The sequence below is a fragment of the Clytia hemisphaerica genome, unplaced genomic scaffold, assembly GCF_902728285.1.
Source record: "Clytia hemisphaerica strain Z4C2 unplaced genomic scaffold, Clytia hemisphaerica genome assembly, whole genome shotgun sequence".
In the NCBI taxonomy this organism is placed as follows: domain Eukaryota; kingdom Metazoa; phylum Cnidaria; class Hydrozoa; order Leptothecata; family Clytiidae; genus Clytia; species Clytia hemisphaerica.
The window spans coordinates 359,445-377,880 of NW_027104377.1; the positions used below are offsets into that span (position 1 = coordinate 359,445).

At 35.5% G+C, this 18,436-nt stretch overlaps 2 protein-coding genes across 3 annotated transcripts in view; one reads left to right on the forward strand and one right to left on the reverse strand.

The window, feature by feature from the left end:
* Positions 1 to 1,782: 1,782 nt before the first annotated feature.
* The window catches only part of LOC136818912 (uncharacterized), a 28,997-nt gene continuing 12,343 nt past the window's right edge, over positions 1,783 to 18,436 (reverse strand). The window contains exons 12-21 of one of the 2 annotated variants that reach the window (XM_067075153.1): positions 18,003 to 18,179; positions 17,044 to 17,119; positions 16,548 to 16,665; positions 16,119 to 16,168; positions 5,582 to 5,699; positions 4,940 to 5,046; positions 4,588 to 4,616; positions 3,861 to 4,438; positions 2,376 to 3,641; positions 1,783 to 1,950 (exon numbers count right to left, since the gene is read on the reverse strand). In XM_067075153.1, the coding sequence (XP_066931254.1) occupies positions 1,870 to 1,950; positions 2,376 to 3,641; positions 3,861 to 4,438; positions 4,588 to 4,616; positions 4,940 to 5,046; positions 5,582 to 5,699; positions 16,119 to 16,168; positions 16,548 to 16,665; positions 17,044 to 17,119; positions 18,003 to 18,179 (2,600 nt within the window). In that variant the 3' untranslated portion in view covers positions 1,783 to 1,869. Of the gene's footprint in view, positions 1,951 to 2,375; positions 3,642 to 3,860; positions 4,439 to 4,587; positions 4,617 to 4,939; positions 5,047 to 5,581; positions 5,700 to 16,118; positions 16,169 to 16,547; positions 16,666 to 17,043; positions 17,120 to 18,002; positions 18,180 to 18,436 lie in introns of those variants that run through there. The other variant, XM_067075154.1, reaches the window with a different exon arrangement.
* LOC136818913 (uncharacterized) lies at positions 7,533 to 10,962 on the forward strand. Its single transcript, XM_067075155.1, has 3 exons — positions 7,533 to 8,699; positions 9,344 to 9,646; positions 10,489 to 10,962. The coding sequence occupies exons 1-3, from the start codon at positions 7,712 to 7,714 to the stop codon at positions 10,773 to 10,775; spliced, it is 1,578 nt and encodes a 525-aa protein (XP_066931256.1). The 5' UTR covers positions 7,533 to 7,711; the 3' UTR covers positions 10,776 to 10,962.

An 18,436-nucleotide genomic window follows, 5' to 3' on the forward strand; every position in this document is an offset into this window, starting at 1 on the left:
AGATAAGATCATAAAAAAAACTAGCTTATGAAATTGAATTAGAATCTTAGAATGTAAAGTCTACTTTCTAATACAAAAATCTTATTAGAAACCACTCTATACATTTTTTTATAAGGAACACGTTTATAAGAAACTTGAGGCTGAAAATGGTCTGAGAAATAAGGAATTGTTAAGAAACTGCTCAAGCTGAGAATAAAAAATCAAGTTAAGAAACAGCAAGAGTTCAATTTGAACTTGCACACATTTACAACAACCTAAATAAAAAGACGGAAAATATTGCTAAAACGCCTTTCAATATTTCAAACAAAAAATGCTGATAAAGAAGCTACACACTTAGCAAATTCAAACTTAAAAGCTAAGTAACTAAGGAACTCGATAAGGAACTTTGAAGCTGAAACTCTCTGGAAAAATAAGGAACTCCAGGCTCGGAGCCAAGTTAAGGTTCCTTATAAAAAAAAACGTGTAGCTAAGAAGGGTACTTATGACGCCAATTGGAGATAACAGTTTCCATGGGAACGTAGATTGTGCCATCATTACTTAGAATTTGGAAAGGAGCAAGTTGAGCAATTTTACTTATCTGTTTGATTAGTTTCTTTGGAATTTGAGAGGTTTTTTCCTTCTTTTATTAATGGTGATTTGATAAAATGCTTGTTAAGCGATTATTGAGCGTTTTGACGAAAATGATTGTAAATGACAGAGATTGTCGCAACACCCTCCTTCACAGGGAATTGTGGGTATTTTGATTACGATAATATGGCATGCCTAAAATTCTCCAGAAGAAAAGAAGCTAAACTTGAAGAAGACTAGTTTTGAAACACAGAGTGGCCAAAAAACATGGTCTGACAAAATTGTGCTACTTGGATGAGCAAGTTAGATTCATAGGTGTCCAATAAAGAAGTTATGATCAGTTGCTCAAACTTATTTTTTTTTTTTGGGACATTTAAAGTAATGACACTCTACACCAGGAGGAGGGGGCCACTCAAGGTAAACGACCTATGTACGTGCGGTCCTCAAATCTTCAAGAAAATGCCTCGTAAGGCCTAATTTTCGCCCACACGTTCGGTCATTTTTGAGTCGAGTGCTCTCCCCCGGCACATCAGGGGTTGTTAAAAGACCCCCTGTCTACACCACTAATATGAACTTGATTGCGTCCGTGATAAATTGTTGTCTGTTTTATTGAAGTGTATTGTTATGCTATACAAACATATGTCAAAAAATAAATTATTTGTCTAAAATCTAACTGTACAAAATTAAAATCGAGGTTCTGGGAATAGTTTTATAGGAAAAATTACAAATTTTCAAGGGAAGTCGAAAATGGAAAGTAAATCGATAATAAAAAATGTCTTTAAAAAAATGTACCTATGCTTTTTATTTGCTAATACTCATCTGTTCTTATTTTATCTTAAAAATATTTTTAAATATGCTCACTTTCTTCACCCTTGTGTCACAGACCCACTGGGGCCCCAGTTCCACTGGAAATTTTGGCAAAAATTTAGTCCCTGGAGGGAAACTACCCTGGAATTTCAGCCCCACTCTGGGAAATTGACTTTGATTTCATCCCCACTCGAAATTAAATGTTTGAAAATTGTTCTACAAAACCATCCCACTGGATTTTTTAACCTTGGAACAATAGACTTTCTATCCCTTTTGGGATTTCAAGAGGAATTTTTATCCCCACTGAGGAAAAAAGTTTCACCGAGGCTGTGAGACATATGGTATATATATGAGGTATCTTTCTTAAAAAGGGTTCAATATTTTCTTAGTCATTTTTTAAATCTGAGACTTGGTTGCTATTAATTCATTCTTAGTTCTTAGGATGCTCTTATAAAATTGTGAAATTTCTTTATATGAAATATCATTCTTTGCAGATCACCAATCTCCAAACTTGTTGTTGCATTCCATTTCAATTTCATGGCTTTCAAGAGAAGATCCTTCGCTTAGTTGATAAGTCTGAAAAATAGAAATTTATGATAGGGAATTTAATAGCGGGGTGACTTCTCGAACTAGCACTAAGAAGACTAAAAAGGCGTCAGTGTTCATCCAAACTAAAATCTTAAAAAGTCACGATGTTAGTTTAAAATATTGATAAGATTGCTATCATTTTGAGGGAATTCGCAAACGTTTCCAGTACTCCCACCAAGAGCAAGACTTGGTTCTAACAAAAATCTAAATTATATAGAGTACAAGGTAGGGTGGCTGTTGAAACAATATTGCGTGCTTTTCGAGTAATCTCATACCTTGAGTAACTGCAACTTTTTTGATTTAACTGAAAAAAACGAGCGCGCTATTCAAATCCCTTTTGTTGACCCCCACCAGTAATCATTATGTATAAGGTGCCATGGTCAACCCAAAACTATCAGCAGAAATCAACATACCTGAACAAGTGAGTCCCATGACGTGTTTGCTGATGACAAACTCGATGAGTCAGACGAAGTATCAACTCTGCTCAATGTTCTTTTGCCTCGATTTTCCCGTCTCATTATACGTTGTCTCGCTTTCCCGATATTATCCGTCTCACTTGACACTTTGAAGGCTTTCTTTCGTTTCAGTTTGGATTTTCGTATAGCGCCTGCCGTTTCGAGAGGCGATTTTAAGTTCGGTATAAGTCCTTTGTGTTTGGATAATGGAGACAAATCATCATTTAATCGACATTGTTGACGTAAAGCTATATAGCTCTTCATGTGTCGTGTTTGGTTACGATTTCCACTCTGCGTCGGAGAAACTTTACACTCTCGCGCGCTGTAGCGTTTTACACGGCAACCTGAAGCTGTGACTGTTGTGTTCTCTAACATAAGTCTTCTTAAGGGTTTCATTGCACTAGAAGGTTGGGTACAAGAGAGTCTATTTCTCTTTGTTTTATTCTGTTTGTAGTTGTAAGTTCTCTTTTTGTGATCACTCTCTTCGTCTGTGGAGATGTCAGTTGTAGATACGCCCTCAAGATCCACCCTCTGCCCATCATGGTAACCTTTTTCTGTCTCGAAGGAAACAAATAAAAGTTCTATATATGTTATACAACAAAACTCGTTGCATTGAAAGCCTTGGAAACCTTCCCGGGTAAAGATATGGTCTCTGAAATACTTGCCAGTATTTTTCAGTTTGATTTGATCATACGATACATCGACCTCAGAATTACTACCGCAATAGCTGGCTTGTGAGGTTTGATAACCTGTGTCTTCTGAAGATCCTGCATTGACCCGCAGTTGTGTATTCAGAGTAGTAGAATCATCACTTTCAATAAAAATGCTGATGTCAGCCATTTTTTGATGATGTATAGGTTGAAGACGTAATCTCTGCTGGGAATCCAACAATAAGTCGTCATAATTTGTCTCGATGTCTGATACAATTTGATTAATCGAGTCCAGAGTAGAGTCTGTACACGCGTCTAAAGCGTCAAAGGAAATTCGCAAATAGCGGTTCGAGTTTGTGAGATTTTGACCCATGTAAGGAGTTTCAACGTTTTTGCTAACTGGGAATTCATTCATTGAGTGAGGAGAACTTATAGCGTCTGGTGAGAACAGAGGTCGGTGGTCACTTTCATTTATGGTATTGTTTGGTGGGCGGTAAGGTGGGGGCGGCTTTAAATAGCGCCCGATGGGCTTTTGGTCTTGCGTGCTTTCCATTTGATCCTGATTTTGTGCGACCTATACGAGAAAGAATTAGTTGCAGATCCATAATGTACAAAGTAGAGTTATCAAAATAATTCACCGAGAAAGAAGACATCCTGTCACTTTCATTATCCAAGGAAACTGTGCGATTTTTAGCATGAAGTGCATATTGAGTTAATAGTTGGTTTAAAGCAAAGTATCTTCAAACCGGGAAATTACATGAGCTTTAATAAAGAATCACGTGAATAAACTTACCAAGTTTTGTTTTTCTTCTTTGATCACTTTATAATTGATCTTCTCTTTCGACCATTCCATTTTCTCGTCCACTCTCCATCGAAAATATCTCTCAAATACACCACGACGTTTGCGTTCCTGTGAACAGATCTCACTTATCGCATCCGTAGAAGAGGACGAACTTTCTGATGAGTTCTTTCGACGCAGGTAACGTTGCTGACGAATCATTTTATTTTTCAATAATTGTCTTTTAAATTCTTCGTGAAGTCTTTTAGTGTTTCTAGTATCAAACTCTGAGTTGGTCAAACAATCCCAAGCGTGCTCCCATTCTAAATCTGAGGGGCTTGGAGTATTATGGCTAGCTTGGTTGCTACCTCCGAAAAAATTTTGCTTCGGTATGCATTCACTTGGTTTAGTTTTAGGAGGTGATTTTTTTGTTCGATTTTCATATAGATTTTCTGATGAACGGCTCTGTCGTTGTCGTCTTTGAGGGTTGGCTGCGTACAGATTCTTTTTAGGTGAGCCACGATATCGTTGATTAATTTCTTGTGTTGTGAATACATTATCTTTGGGTAAGACTGGTTTCTTATCTAAGATGACTATAAAAAAAGTTTTAAAATAATTTTTATAAAAGCATAATAAATTTGATTACTTTGCAAAAAGACGGAGTGATGATGGGCAAAACTGCAAACAAAAAACTGCAACTAAAGTTTAGAAAAATTCAAATAGAATAGGATACCCAGCTAACCTACTTGACTTTTCTTTGGTGATTTCGACCTGAAATAAAACGAATTGTTATTTGTGAAATTATACTTGAACCCTCTCAGTGACGTGACGGCAAGAGATTTATTACGAAAATGGCGCCATTTCACAAGCATTTTATATTGTATTGGGTAAAATATTGTTGTTTTTTTTCTGCTCGCTTCGCTCGCAATTCAATAATCACAAGTAAATCATAAGTTTTGGCTTGTCCACCTTGAAAATCTTTCCCTAAAAATTGAATCATTCATTCGATAAATTCCTTATAGTCACTGTAATTTGAAAATTTAAGTTTTAAAATTGCTTCGCCGACACATTCATATTTTCTTACACCAACTTACCATGAAAAGCAAGTGTAAAGAACACCCAGTGTGAGGACAATCATCAACGGTATACCAAGCCACATAATTGCCATTGTGTGCTCTTTGATCTCTTCCTTGGCTGAAATCTGAAAAGAAAATATGTCTTATATAAGTTAGTTAACTTCAAGTAAATGAAATTTTACTAAAAGTCTTATAAACTCGGCGGCATTCTTCAAAGAAGACTGACTGGAATGAGCGTTAATGAGGTTTTCAATGGAGACAAAAATTCAGCTCAATTTTCTCACTTGAGATACTATTTAGGCCAATTTATTTAGTTCGGAGAGAGGCCAAAAATCGCAAAAATCGTTTCCCGTTCGTGGATCCTTGTACGTCGAAAGAATATTCCGCTGTATGATCAGAAAATAGAATTGGTATACCTTATTGCACGAATATTACTAGTCGAATATTACGAATTGAAAAATTTTGTGTTAATAAAAACCCCTTAATCAAAACCAGCCGCTCTCTGCTGTTTCCTTGAAAAAGCAGAAAAAAAAACGTGTTTATTTCAGATCGTGCAAATTTCAATTTAAATACTTGCCTAGTAATATTCGTATAATAAGGTAGCTAGGAAGTACATTCTAAAGAATATGATTTTAACAAGAATTATTCTGAGCAACCTACCTTCTCCTCTTTAGTACTGCTTAGGATGGCAAAATGTGTGAGATGATTGCATTGACAAACAGTGACCGTTCTGTTGCTGGTGATAACTTCACAACCTTCAGTAGACCAGCTGCCTCCGCTAAGATTGAGTAAAACATGATTTCTTTAAAATCAATAATCGAACTTTACGATCATTTCGAAACTTGTATGTCCACCTTAGCTGTTTTTTGTTTAATGATAGAACTTACGATAAGCAAATGGTTCCCTGGAAGTTTGCCTTTGAAATTGCGCCCGGAAAATGAGGAAACTTTCTCCCTTGGAAAAAATTACACTCATATTAGCTGACCAATACTGAGATTATTTTTAAAAGTCGTGCGAAAGCCTCGGGCACCAGATTGGTCTGATTTCATCAGATATAGTGACAAACGTATATTTTTGTCCACCTAATTTATTCTCAAGCGATCTAACATTATTAGAAATGTCATTGTGTCGATTATCCCTCTAATTCGAGCTGTAAAAATATGAGAGAATATTCCGAATAGCGAAGTTAATTTAAACAGGGAGGTGAGCGGAAATAACAAAGGCAGCCAGAATAAGGTCTTCAAGAAAGATACAAAATATTAATTTTGTAGAAAAAAGATTGTTTGTAATTCTCTGCCCCAGACAAAATCTTTCACAACGTGTCACAGACCTTAGGGGACCCTATCCACTGGAAGATTTGGCCAAAACTTTGTCGCCGATAAAAAATGGCCTACAATATCTATCATACTAAGAATTTGACTTTGATTTCGACTTGTTTCAAACAGACAAAGGTGCAATCAAACCCACTGAATCTTTAGAGCTGGAAACAATATAATTTCTATTCCCATTTGGATTTTGATAGGAATTTGCTTCCCAAAAGCAAAAGTGAGAAAGTTCCACCGGTGGATAAACTCCTCAGTTCCTCAGAGGATAAGCTTTAATGTCAAAACAATCTCGGAAATTATTTTTATTGAATAGATTGATTTTTGATAAATAAACCGGCAAAAGCAAAACGTACGACGTGCTAAGTAATTTAAAGTGCTTTTCCAGGCTAAAGATTTGAAATTATCCAATTATTCCCTTTGATTGTTTGTAATAAAAATCCGGAAAGACTTTCCAATAATATTAGACATAGAATGTAATTCTTTAATTTCATAGTTAAGCGCACTAGTTTCCGGATTGTCCCACTTTATCACATCCTGTGTGGAAGAGTAGATCTGATAAACTATTTTGTCATATATTAGAAATGCCATTGAGTTGATTATCCCTCTAATTCGAGCTTTACACATTAAAATGTAAAAATATGAGAGAATTTCCCGAATAGCGAAGTTAATTTAAACATGTAAAATCATGAAGGTGAGCGGAAATAACAAAGGCAGCCAGAATAAGGTCTTAAAGATACAAAATATTAATTTGTAGAAAAAAGATTGTTTGTAATTCTCTACCCCAGACAAAATCTTTCACAACATGTCACAGACCTTGGGGGACCCTATCCACTGGAAGATTTGGCCAAAACTTTGTCGCCGGTAGAAAAAATGGCCTACAATATCTACCACACTAAGAATTTGACTTTGATTTCAACTTGTTTCAAACTGACAAAGGTGCAATCAAACCCACTGAATCTTTAGAGCCTGGGATAATTACTATCACCATTAGGATTTCGATAGGAATTTGCTTCCCAAAAGTGGGAAAAAGTTCCACCGGAGCAACTGAGATAGTGGTGTCTGGGTTAGCAAGCAATAGCCAAACTCCTTTCGTTCCTCAGTGGATAAGCTAATGTCGAAATAATCTCGGAATTATTTTTCTTGAATAGATTGATTTTTGATAAATAAACCGGCAAAAGCAAAAGGTACGATGTGCTAAGTAATCTAGAGTGCTTTTCCAGGCTAAAGATTTGAAATTATCCATATTCTCTTTAATTGTTTGTAATAAAAATCCGGAAAGAATTTCCAATTATACATTTAGACATAAAATGTAATTCTTTAAGTAGTTAATGTAATTCTATTGTTAAGTGTTAAGTGTACTAGTTTCCGGAGCTTCATACAATGCCAAAGAAAAGCTTTAAATCTTGACTGACCTTGAAAAAATGATATCTCTTATCTTAACCTAGCCGCTGGATAGTGAACAACTATGGAGATTTTACGTTATATTTTACTAACAATTTCTGTATTCAATATTTATATTGAAAAAACTCATTGTTTTTACTGTACACCGAAGAACCGTAACTGTTGGCCGAATTCTGAGACTTGGCAGAGGCTCCTCGGTGATCGCTTGGATGGAAAACTTCACAAATTTGCACCTTCTATTCTTGAAAAGTGTTCTGATATTAGTAGCTCAGATAGTCTGAGCAAAGCTGCAGATGGGGCTTGTATGCAGATTCCAGATTGTTCAAAAAGGTTTTGTTTGGCTAATGAAACCTCCAATTTGCCTTCGTATAGTGTAGAAGCAAAGACTACACAGGATGTGATCTATGCTATTCAGTTTGCAAACAAATTCAATATCGCTATTACTGTCAAAACAACAGGCCATTCTTTTTCTGGATCAAGTTTTGGAAGAGACACTCTTTTAATTTGGATGAGAAATTTCCAAAAGTTCGGACAAATTTCAAATGATTTTTGTGATTCTTGTGGAAAAGTACATCCCGCTTCCATCAAAATGGGTGGTGGTCAAACATGGAGAGAGATTTACGGTAGACTTGCTGGTACTGATTATAATATATTAGGAGCTTTGGCAAATGTGATCTCAAGCTCGGGTGGCTGGCTAATGGGTGCCGGACTATCACCGATGAGTCCAAACCATGGCTTGGGAATCGACAATGTGCTTAGATTTGATGTTGTTTTACCAAATGGTTGTCTCGTTATTGCAGACGCTTGTAAAAATACTGATCTTTTCTGGGCGCTCCGAGGCGGAGGTGGTGGGACTTTTGGAGTGGTTGTTTCAACACAATACAAGCTTTTACTGAAAAATCCCTTCGTGTTTTTGATATTCAACATTGTGCCAGGAACACCGATTGAAGTCGTGGACAGTTTCATTGACTTGTGGGTCATGAAATCACCTCATTTGGATCAAAGATGGGGCGGTTATTGGAATGCCACCCCAGGAACGTTCATCTTTGAAGGTATTAGCTCTTATATTATTATGTATACTCGGGAAGGAATTGTAAAGGTCGAGAAACATTTGGCTACGGTGCACAATGTTGAGAGTTTAATCCCCGGCTGGGTCATACGAATGACTCACACTTAGTTTAAAATGATACTCGATGCTTTTTTGCTTATTACTCAACAATTAAGAGTAGTAATTAAGAGAGAAATAGTGACAGTCTTCCTTAAAGAGGAGTCTTAGCGTTGCGTTTGACTGTGATCGTACACTTATCAATAACCTATTGTTTGGGGTGTATATAAACTATAAGGTGTAGTATTGTAGTGGTTATCAATCTTGACGGCCGTCCAGGTGGACAGGGTTCGATTCCCAACCGGTGATGTGATTCACTTGGCAAGTGAATGTATCTTCACCCGGGCCAACCCATTCCATGTGAGGAGAATTGGGTAGACAGAAACTTGAGAAGCCTGTCGGTGACTGTGCTAGGTATCGATTCCACAATACATCGTGGATAAGGCAAGAGTGTGTAGACCTTTTTCCCTGGTGGTTCACGCCGGATTAACTCACGACCCGATCAGAAAAACTGTGAGGTAGTGTCTCGCCAAGTAAGGAGAAACCAGTCATTATCATAATAAACTATTGACATTTTTTGAATGATTTTAGGTTCAATGGAGGATGCCGACAAAACTTTTTTAAATGATCTACGAAAATGGAAAAACTCCATCAAACCAAAATATCATCAGAATATCATCATACAAGTTCAAGATGGATTAGATGGAATATCATCAGCCAGCTTAGCATTAGATGGATTTTGGGGATTTGACAGTACAGCAGTGTCAGCTTTGACAAAGAATTCTGGGAGCTGGTTTGTATCAAGGAAGTGGGTTGTCAATGACGAGAAGAGAGCTAGGAAATTTTTAAAAGATATTGCCAGGAGTGGCAAACTTGTCCTTAGTTACATTTTAGGTATGTTTTAGAATTATCTGATATTCTATATAATATATTACATAAAAAATTCTGTATTCTGTATTCCAAACTTTAAAGATGTTACACAAATTCTTCGATTTTTAGAACTTTGAAATTCGCAATAACATAACTTTAACAACCAGAAAACTCATTATATGTGACATAAGCAAAACCAAATTATAATATACAATGACCTGAATATATAATGGCTAACTTAAGGTTAGTTAGACAACTGAAAATACTATGACGCAATTTGAATACGCCTGTTTCGATGGACTATCCAGAATTCAGGGATCATCTTCGGTCTGTGTTGTTACCCCCTGTCACGTTCTTTTTTATATCTTAACTTTTAAGGGAAATTCTTTTGGCGGAAACTAATTTTGGCGGGCAGCAAATATCCTAAAAAATTTTAATTTTCGCGGGAACTTATTTAGGCGAATGACAGCGTAAATCTGTTCTATTTTACCTTATTTTGAGCAATTTTGATGAATTTCAGGGGTTGTTTAGGCAAGGAAACAAAAAATTTTATTTTGGCGGGAACTTATTTTTTGGCGAGTGAGCAAAATATTTAATTTTGGCGGGAACTAATTTTGGCGAATTTTGTCTAAATTCGCCAAATCCGCCAAAATTAGTTCCCGCCAAAATAAATTCCCTTAAGGTAAGGAATTTAGGCTGAGACCCAGCTGTTCTCATTTTCTTTAAATTGTTCTAAAATGCTTACTTGTTGGTATTTATTGACTTAAAAGTATCATAAAATCAATACGTTCTTAGCCATTTCTGACATTCTTTTGAAAAAAGGATGTAGTTATTTCAGAGATTTCTAAATTTTCTCTTTATTACAGGTGGCGAAGTAAGCCGAGTCGGAAAGTACGAAACATCGGTGAGTCCTCACATCAGAGACGCTCTTTGGGAAATGCAAACCTTCGATGACGGCATTTTACAGTTCATTCGGAAAACGGTGCCCGATTCAGGGTCTTGTTACAACCACGGTAGCAAAACGGAGCCTGATTGGAGGAGAGCGTTTTGGGGAGATAATCTTGAACGACTTGAAAGTTTGAAACGTAAATATGATCCTTCAAATCGATTGAATTGTTGGCATTGTATTGGATATCAAGGATCAGAAATTTAGGAAAACTCTTAAATAGGTTTCATGTTTTGATACCATTCTGTTTTGGCAGGAAAATGAACTTAACATAATTAATATTTCGTAAGATTTCATAAAATTCTGCTTAAAAGGTTAATAAGATATCTAAATTTTCTTTCTATGGAAATCATTGTCTCAAAAAAATCAGCAGAAAAATAATCCTTCATAGGAAAATCACACTAAATTTTCATCCCCACTAGAAAATAAACTAAAAAACTAAGGATCTTCACCTCGATCTTCACTGTATTCTTTGAGCAGCAAACAATAGTGAGTTTGCGTATTTGCACGTTTGTACAGTTTGGAATAACCCGAAGTTCTAACCCGCAAAATTGAGGATGGTCAAAGTGCTGATTTACCATTGTCCTCGGCTGGTCAGCATCTAGACAAATTAGAACCTTACCGCCTCCGTCGTAGAATAAAAACACACATAAATAAACTCGCTAATAGAACCAGGAGTCCCGACCGACCAGAAGCTAGGCATTTATCATCGTATCCTTCATTGTTTTCCCTGACTGAATGAGACAGGGAAGGGAATATTGAGACTGTTTTTAATTTATAAAACAGATTTCTTCAAAATCTATACTTACTTGTGTAAGTCTTTCTTAGTTTTAATTGTGATTGTAATCTTTAATATTTTGAATTTAATCTTTATATACTGTGATGAAGGAAATTTTGAGACATTAAGTAACATCTATATAAAGATAACATTATCGATTTAAATCACCTCCACGACGAACCCATTTAGGGGCATAATATGTATCTGCAGGGGCACTAACGACAGTTAAATAACCAGGCAGTTAAAGGTAAATAACTTCCGTCCTAACGACACTACGTTACGAAATAACCTGAATTGAGGAAAGGTATAGGGAGAAAGGAAGAGAGAAAGAACGACGTTATCGTCTGTCAAGATTAGTTCACGGGAAAATAAGGTGCGGGAAAGGTTAAATCCGTTATGGTTGTAAAGGAAAAATGCCGCAAAAGTGATGAATAATACGAATTATATATTAATGTAGACAACAGCTACCCCCCTCCCGAAAAAACTCCCGTCTTCACGTTTGTTCGTCTTAGATGAAACTCGTCTTAGACTATAGCATAGTCTAGAGGAAGAAGAGAGAAAAAGAGAAAGGTCGTAAAGTAGCGCAACAAGATCTTGCAACTAGTCTACGTCGAATGGCTCATGTTTGAAATGAATTACGCGATCAAATATCACGTATCTAGAAGATAGAGACTAATATTGATTTTGTAATCGTCATTTTTGTAACAAGTTCTAATTAAAATAACTACTTCTTTTTTTATTTCTCACTGTGGAGATCATACTTGTCAGAATTCTTGTGTCTTAGCCTTTCTATACGTTCAAACATAACATAGATTGCGCATTTTTGCTACCAGTGGACTCGGATCGTTTGACACACCCTTTTTAACTTTAGTCTTAAATTTAGGTATATTTTACCCGTGTCACACTGGAGGTTTTGCCGAGATCTCTCGCTAGTTTGAATTTTGACTACTTTTTAATAATTCTGTAATTCGAGCTTATTCTCAGTTCCCGTCAAGGAAATACACTCTTATAAAAGACTTTCAAATCTCTCTGTTATTCGAACAAAATTTTCCCTGCTCTCGAGCTTTGGCTGCTGACATTCACCAACGAATTTGAATTTTTTCACTTGAAATCAATCACTTGAAAAATTCCTAAAATCGTGAATTTCCCTAAGTACCCCCCCCCCCCCCCGGGGTTATACAACGTTGGAAAGATATTTCCAAGGAGATTAATCTTAAGGATGATATATGAAGAAGAAAAATGAAAATAAAAAAAAGGAAATTTTTCTAGATTTTTTTTTTAAATCATGACTTCAGGCTATTCAGAAAATTTAAGCGTTATTGATTTTGAAATCTGTGTTCAGATTTTTCGTATCTTTCTTGGATGTAAAAGTAGAGTCCTTTGAAGTTCATTTTTGAAGGTCATTTTTGGCCGTTCTAGGCCTACGTCTGTAAATACACCCTGAAACCTCTTAAATTTGGCTTGGAGTTTTCAACCAACCTCAAGGTACACGTAGTAGATTTTCCAGATTTTCTTGAAAGAGAGAAATCCAAGCTCGTCAACATGAAAGCCTATGTGAATTTGTAAGAGCTGGTTTTAGCTAATTTATCAAATATCTACTAGGATGACGGAGTTGAAAAAGACGAAACATCGATCAACCCGGCCATAATGTGCTCTTTGGGTGATCCATACTTTTGATGATAGCATCTTAAAGCTTATTCACCAAATGGTGCCTGATTCAGGGTCTTGTTACAACCACGGTAGCAAAACGGAGCCCGATTGGAGGAGAGCGTTCTGGGGAGATAATCTTGAACGACTTGAAAGTTTGAAACGTAAATATGATCCTTCAAATCGATTGAACTGTTGGCATTGTATTGGATATCAAGGATCAGAAATATGAGGTCCTTCTCTTTTTGATTAAATCCTGATCACAGCTCTAATTTATTCGCTTTTGTATGTGTATGAGTTTAGCATTGTGCTGACACTATTTTAATTTCTATGAGTTTATCTGATATTGATTAAAAATTAGCTTGATCCAACTTTTCCCTTGCTTGATACTCATAGAAAACAAATACAAAATAGACCCCCTTCCTGTGATAATTTTAGGCAAATTAACACAAGGTCATTGACTAGATTCTGGACTAGCCATAGCTTTCACTAACTGCCACCCGCTACAAATGCTTATAACGACTAAATGCTGATTAAAGCTTTTTAATGCTTTATAGTAAAAGTTTCGAAAATTATTAGGAACAAGAATCGCAAAATTGCGACTAAATATTTCCTTAAATATGAAGGTCATTATCGACATATACTAGCAAGTAGCTGTCGCTAAGAATGCCCTGCAGAGCTTCCTATCGAAATATCCCTAAGTAAGCAAAATTACGCATGTGTAGATTTTAAATTCGTTTTATCGATAAAATTTAAGTTGGAGGAAGAAAGCTTGGTTTCAACTTTACTTTTGAGATGACATGGGATAGATGGTCGCTCACATCTCAAAAAGAGAAGTTATCGCTCACATTAATCACAGTGAAAACGCAAAAAATTCTGAAATTGATTTGATTCTTACAAAGTAGACACTTATAATAAAAATAAATATGCTCATCTTTTTCGCCATCCTTTGTTTACTTGGTAAAAACTAATTACCGAAAGATATATTGCCTTCTATCAAGAGTTATTGATTTGATTCTTATAAAGAAAATGCTTATAATAAAAATAAATATGCTTATCTTTTTCGCCATCCTTTGTTTACTTTCTAATAACTAATTACCGAAAGATATGTTGCCTTCAATCAAGAGTTATTGATTTGATTCTTATAAAGAAAATGCTTATAATAAAAATAAATATGCTTATCTTTTTCGCCATCCTTTGTTTACTTTGTAAGAACTAATTACTGAAAGGCATATTGCCTTTAATCAAGAGATATTGATTTGATTCTTATAAAGTAGATGCTTATAATAAAAATAAATATGTTCATCTTTTTACCCATCCTTTGCTTACTTTCTAATAACTAACCGAAAGATATATTGCCTTCAATCAAGAGTTATTGATTTAATTCTTATAAAGTAGATGTTTATAATAAAAATAAATATGCTCTTCTTTTTCGCCATCCTTTGTTTACTTTGTAAGAACTAATTACCGAAAGGCATATTGACTTCAATCAAGAGTTATTGGTTTGATTCTTATAAAGTAGATGCTTATAATTGTTCATCGAAAATATGCATAGAATTACCTGCGTTTGAAAACTTAATCCATAAATTAACGCACAACAGAAAAAAACAAAAAACCCGAAGGGAAAAATAAAGAAAAACGTCCGCCGCGTATTTAGCGAAAGCTACTTGCTAGTTTGGTAAGCTATAAACGTTGCCGGATAATTACGGAACACTAATTAACCGGAAGACCGATTACAAAACAAACGCAAAAATCGAGATTCCTGTCCAATATCCTTGCGTGAAGCTATGTAGGCCACCCTACGCTCGCAAGCTCGCTACGGGCGGCAATTATTCTTAATTGCCAGATAGAAGTTAGAAGTTTTTGGCGATCATCTTTATTAATTTCGCTTAGCGAAAGTATTACGATAGCCTTTCTGCGGTGTCCTCGGAAAAAAAATTAGAAAACGAAAGTGCTTGATACGGTGGACGAACTCACTAAATTTAACTTACAAATTACACGCTCGTATAACCACGGACGATTTTCGCGGGTTTTCTTTGGATGACGTCATATATGTTTGTGTCTTTAGCTCCACAGTTTTGATTTTTCTTTATTTTCTTATAAGCATATACTTTATAAAAATCAAATCAATAACTCTTGATAGACGGTAATATACCTTTCGGTTATTGGATCTTACAAAGTAAACAAAGGATGGCGCACAATATGAGTATATTTATTTTTCTTATAAGCATATACTTTATAAGAATCAAATCAATAACTCTTGATAGACGGTGATATACCTTTCGGTAATTAGTTCTTACAAAGTAAACAAGGGATGGCACACAATATGAGCTTACTTATTTTTCTTATAAGCATATACTTTATAAGAATCAAATCAATAACTCTTGATAGACGGTGATATACCTTTCGGTAATTAGTTCTTACAAAGTAAACAAGGGATGGCGCACAATATGATCTTATTTATTTTTCTTATAAGCATTTACTTTATAAGAATCAAAGCAATAACTCTTTATATACGGTAATATACCTTTCGGTAATTAGTTCTTACAAAGTATACAAGGGATGGCACACAATATGAGCTTACTTATTTTTCTTATAAGCATATACTTTATAAGAATCAAATCAATAACTCTTGATAGACGGTGATATAGCTTTCGGTAATTAGTTGTTCCAAAGTAAACAAGGAACGGCGCACAATATGAGCTCATTTATTTTTCTTATAAGCATTTACTTTATAAGAATCAAATCAATAACTCTTTATAGACGGTAATATACCTTTCGGTAATTAGTTCTTACAAAGTAAACAAGGGATGGTGCACAATATGAGCTTACTTATTTTTCTTATACAAGCATATACTTTATAAGAATCAAATAAATAACTTTTGATAGACGGTGATATTACCTTTGCTTATTAGTTCTTAAAAATTAAACAGCAGTTGTTCTTAAATTGGTCTCTTTTTTTAGCGATTTTAAGCCTCGTTGTTCTTGTAAAATTGTTTCATCAAGGCTCGATGTAAAGTAGATTTAAAATTGACTTCAATCTCTACTTCTTGTTTTTCCTATGTAGTTTAAATTCTAGGCGAAATTTTCGACTTTAAGTCGTCTTGTTTTAATTTGGTCAATACCTGTTATTGAAGTCCCACCAAACACATTTTGAGCGATCCAAATGTTGTGCCTGTAATAAAAGAATGATTGGATATATAGTTGACCAAAAAAGCTAGTCTAGCCTGTTTAGTGTAGTCATTCTTCCAGATATAAAGCATTTTTAGAAATAGCGGATATTCAGAGGGGTCACTATACTGTATCTTCAAATATGCAAGGGATTTTATGTCTAGAAATAATGTGTCGAACAGAACAGAAAATTTAGGGTTTTGTCTGGAAACTTTCAATTGGGGATTGATCAAAAGTACTTTTGAAAATTGTTGGAAATTGTTGAATGCCGTTTCCTCAGTTTTATTAACAAATGAAATAGTTTTATAAGGTGGGGAATTGGGACAAACAACTAATCTTCATGCCGGAATGATGACAGTCTTTCAAGTTGGTATTTATCCTACCTTTAGATGATGCAGTGTAATTATGACTGGTGATGTGAGCACTTTTAGAGGTTTGGGATCCACTACACATGACAATATGTTGCTATTGACAACAAACCCGTCAGTAAATGTGACAAACCTTAAAGAATGAAATATGTGTAAATGATTACTATATAGGTGGAATAGAAAAACACCACCAATTGGATCAGAACCTTACAAACTCATGGCCTTAGGGCGAGTACGTGTCATGGGCAAATTAGTCAGGATATGCTCGGAGATTACGTTATAACTTCCTTTAATGCCAGCTTGAAATCGGATCTTATGTAGAGCTCGGATACAATATCCTTGCATTGATACAACTGAATGTCCATAACTCGAACACTCACGGGCAACACAAACTTGTTCAAGTTATGGGGATTAGTTCATGAGGTTTTGTTGACTGAAGGAAACTTATTCGAGTTATGAAGACATTCGAATTACAGAGGTTCAAACTATGGAGACTTTTTAATGTACTTACTTTTGTGACTTCCATCGATGTGGTAATAGTTGACTCAACGATTTGTAAACAACACTTGAAACCATCGTCAAACGATCTATGAAGAAAAGTCAAAGTCAAACTCTTTTTTAGCGGTACTTAGGTGAAGCAGATGCTGGGTGTAAGGACGGCAAGGGTCGGTCTTTTTGACCAATCAAAAGACTTTCCACGAGTTACAAAACAAGAAAAGGCTGAAATAGTTCCAAAGTTCGGGATTTCCCCCTTTTTGGATCTTTTTAGAGTACGAACACCATGAGAAGTCAAAAAGATTTTTCGAAATCGTCTTTTTAAGGGTCACTTTTCACCTCTCTAATTACTCGCTTTTCACAGGTCTGGCTTGTACATACCTGACATTGTCCAGCCCTAGTACCTCTTGGGAAATATTAGGGATTGGTGATAAGCAATAAAGAGAATCGTGCCCATTACAAGCACACCCAGTGTTTCACTCATAAAATGTACGTGAAGAGTCTACAATTCAGTTGGCAAACAGCATCACTGATATCAAATATAAAACACTAGATAGAGCTACTCTATCTCTCCCTAGCCAAGGCGGAATAATGCACCATATTTGCTGAAAGTAGACCTGATAAGTAGAAACCTTGTAGAAGTAGAAACTTTAAAATTTCAAGTCTCGTGTAAGCGAAGTCAATCTATTAAAAATTTGAGTGTGATTTTATTTTAGTTAGGAACGGAAAAGCTCCGTCTAGTGTTTTATATAATATATCTCTAAACATCTATTTGATCTCCATAAGATTAAAGTTGAAACTTTGCGTGCCAACTAGAATCTTTTAGTGGGTTTGGTTTTTAAATTAAAGAAGTTTCACTACTCACTAGAGAAATCCAAGCTCGTCAACATGAAAGCCTATGTGAATCTGTAAGAACACCCCTGTCTCACAGCCCTGGTGGAACTTTTAGTTTTTAAATTAAAGAAGTTTCACTACCTTTGTGGAAGAGATTTTTGGGTAATGTTATAACATCCTTTTTTCGATTCCAGTCTCCATTAACATGTGCATAATCAGGAAATATGTATTGTTTTGGTGAAACAATTTGTTTTGCTTGCTTTTGTTTTGTTTTGGGGGGTTGTTTGTTGTCAAGTGTGATTTTACCGATTGACGACACTATAAAAAAGAAAAGAATGTTTTAATACGCCCAATAGAGGTCTAAAGCAGCACCAGGTTACTTAGAGGAGGCACCCAACGACGCCCATTATCAAGCCATTACACCAAAAAATATTTTGAATCACGCCTCAAACAGACAAGCCACTAGAGACCTCTTAAAACAATATTCGACTTTTTTCATTTATCGCTCGGTTTTGAGAAAAGTTTTTGAAAAAAGATTGACGCCATGATAATTGCCGGTTTACACTTTGAAAAAT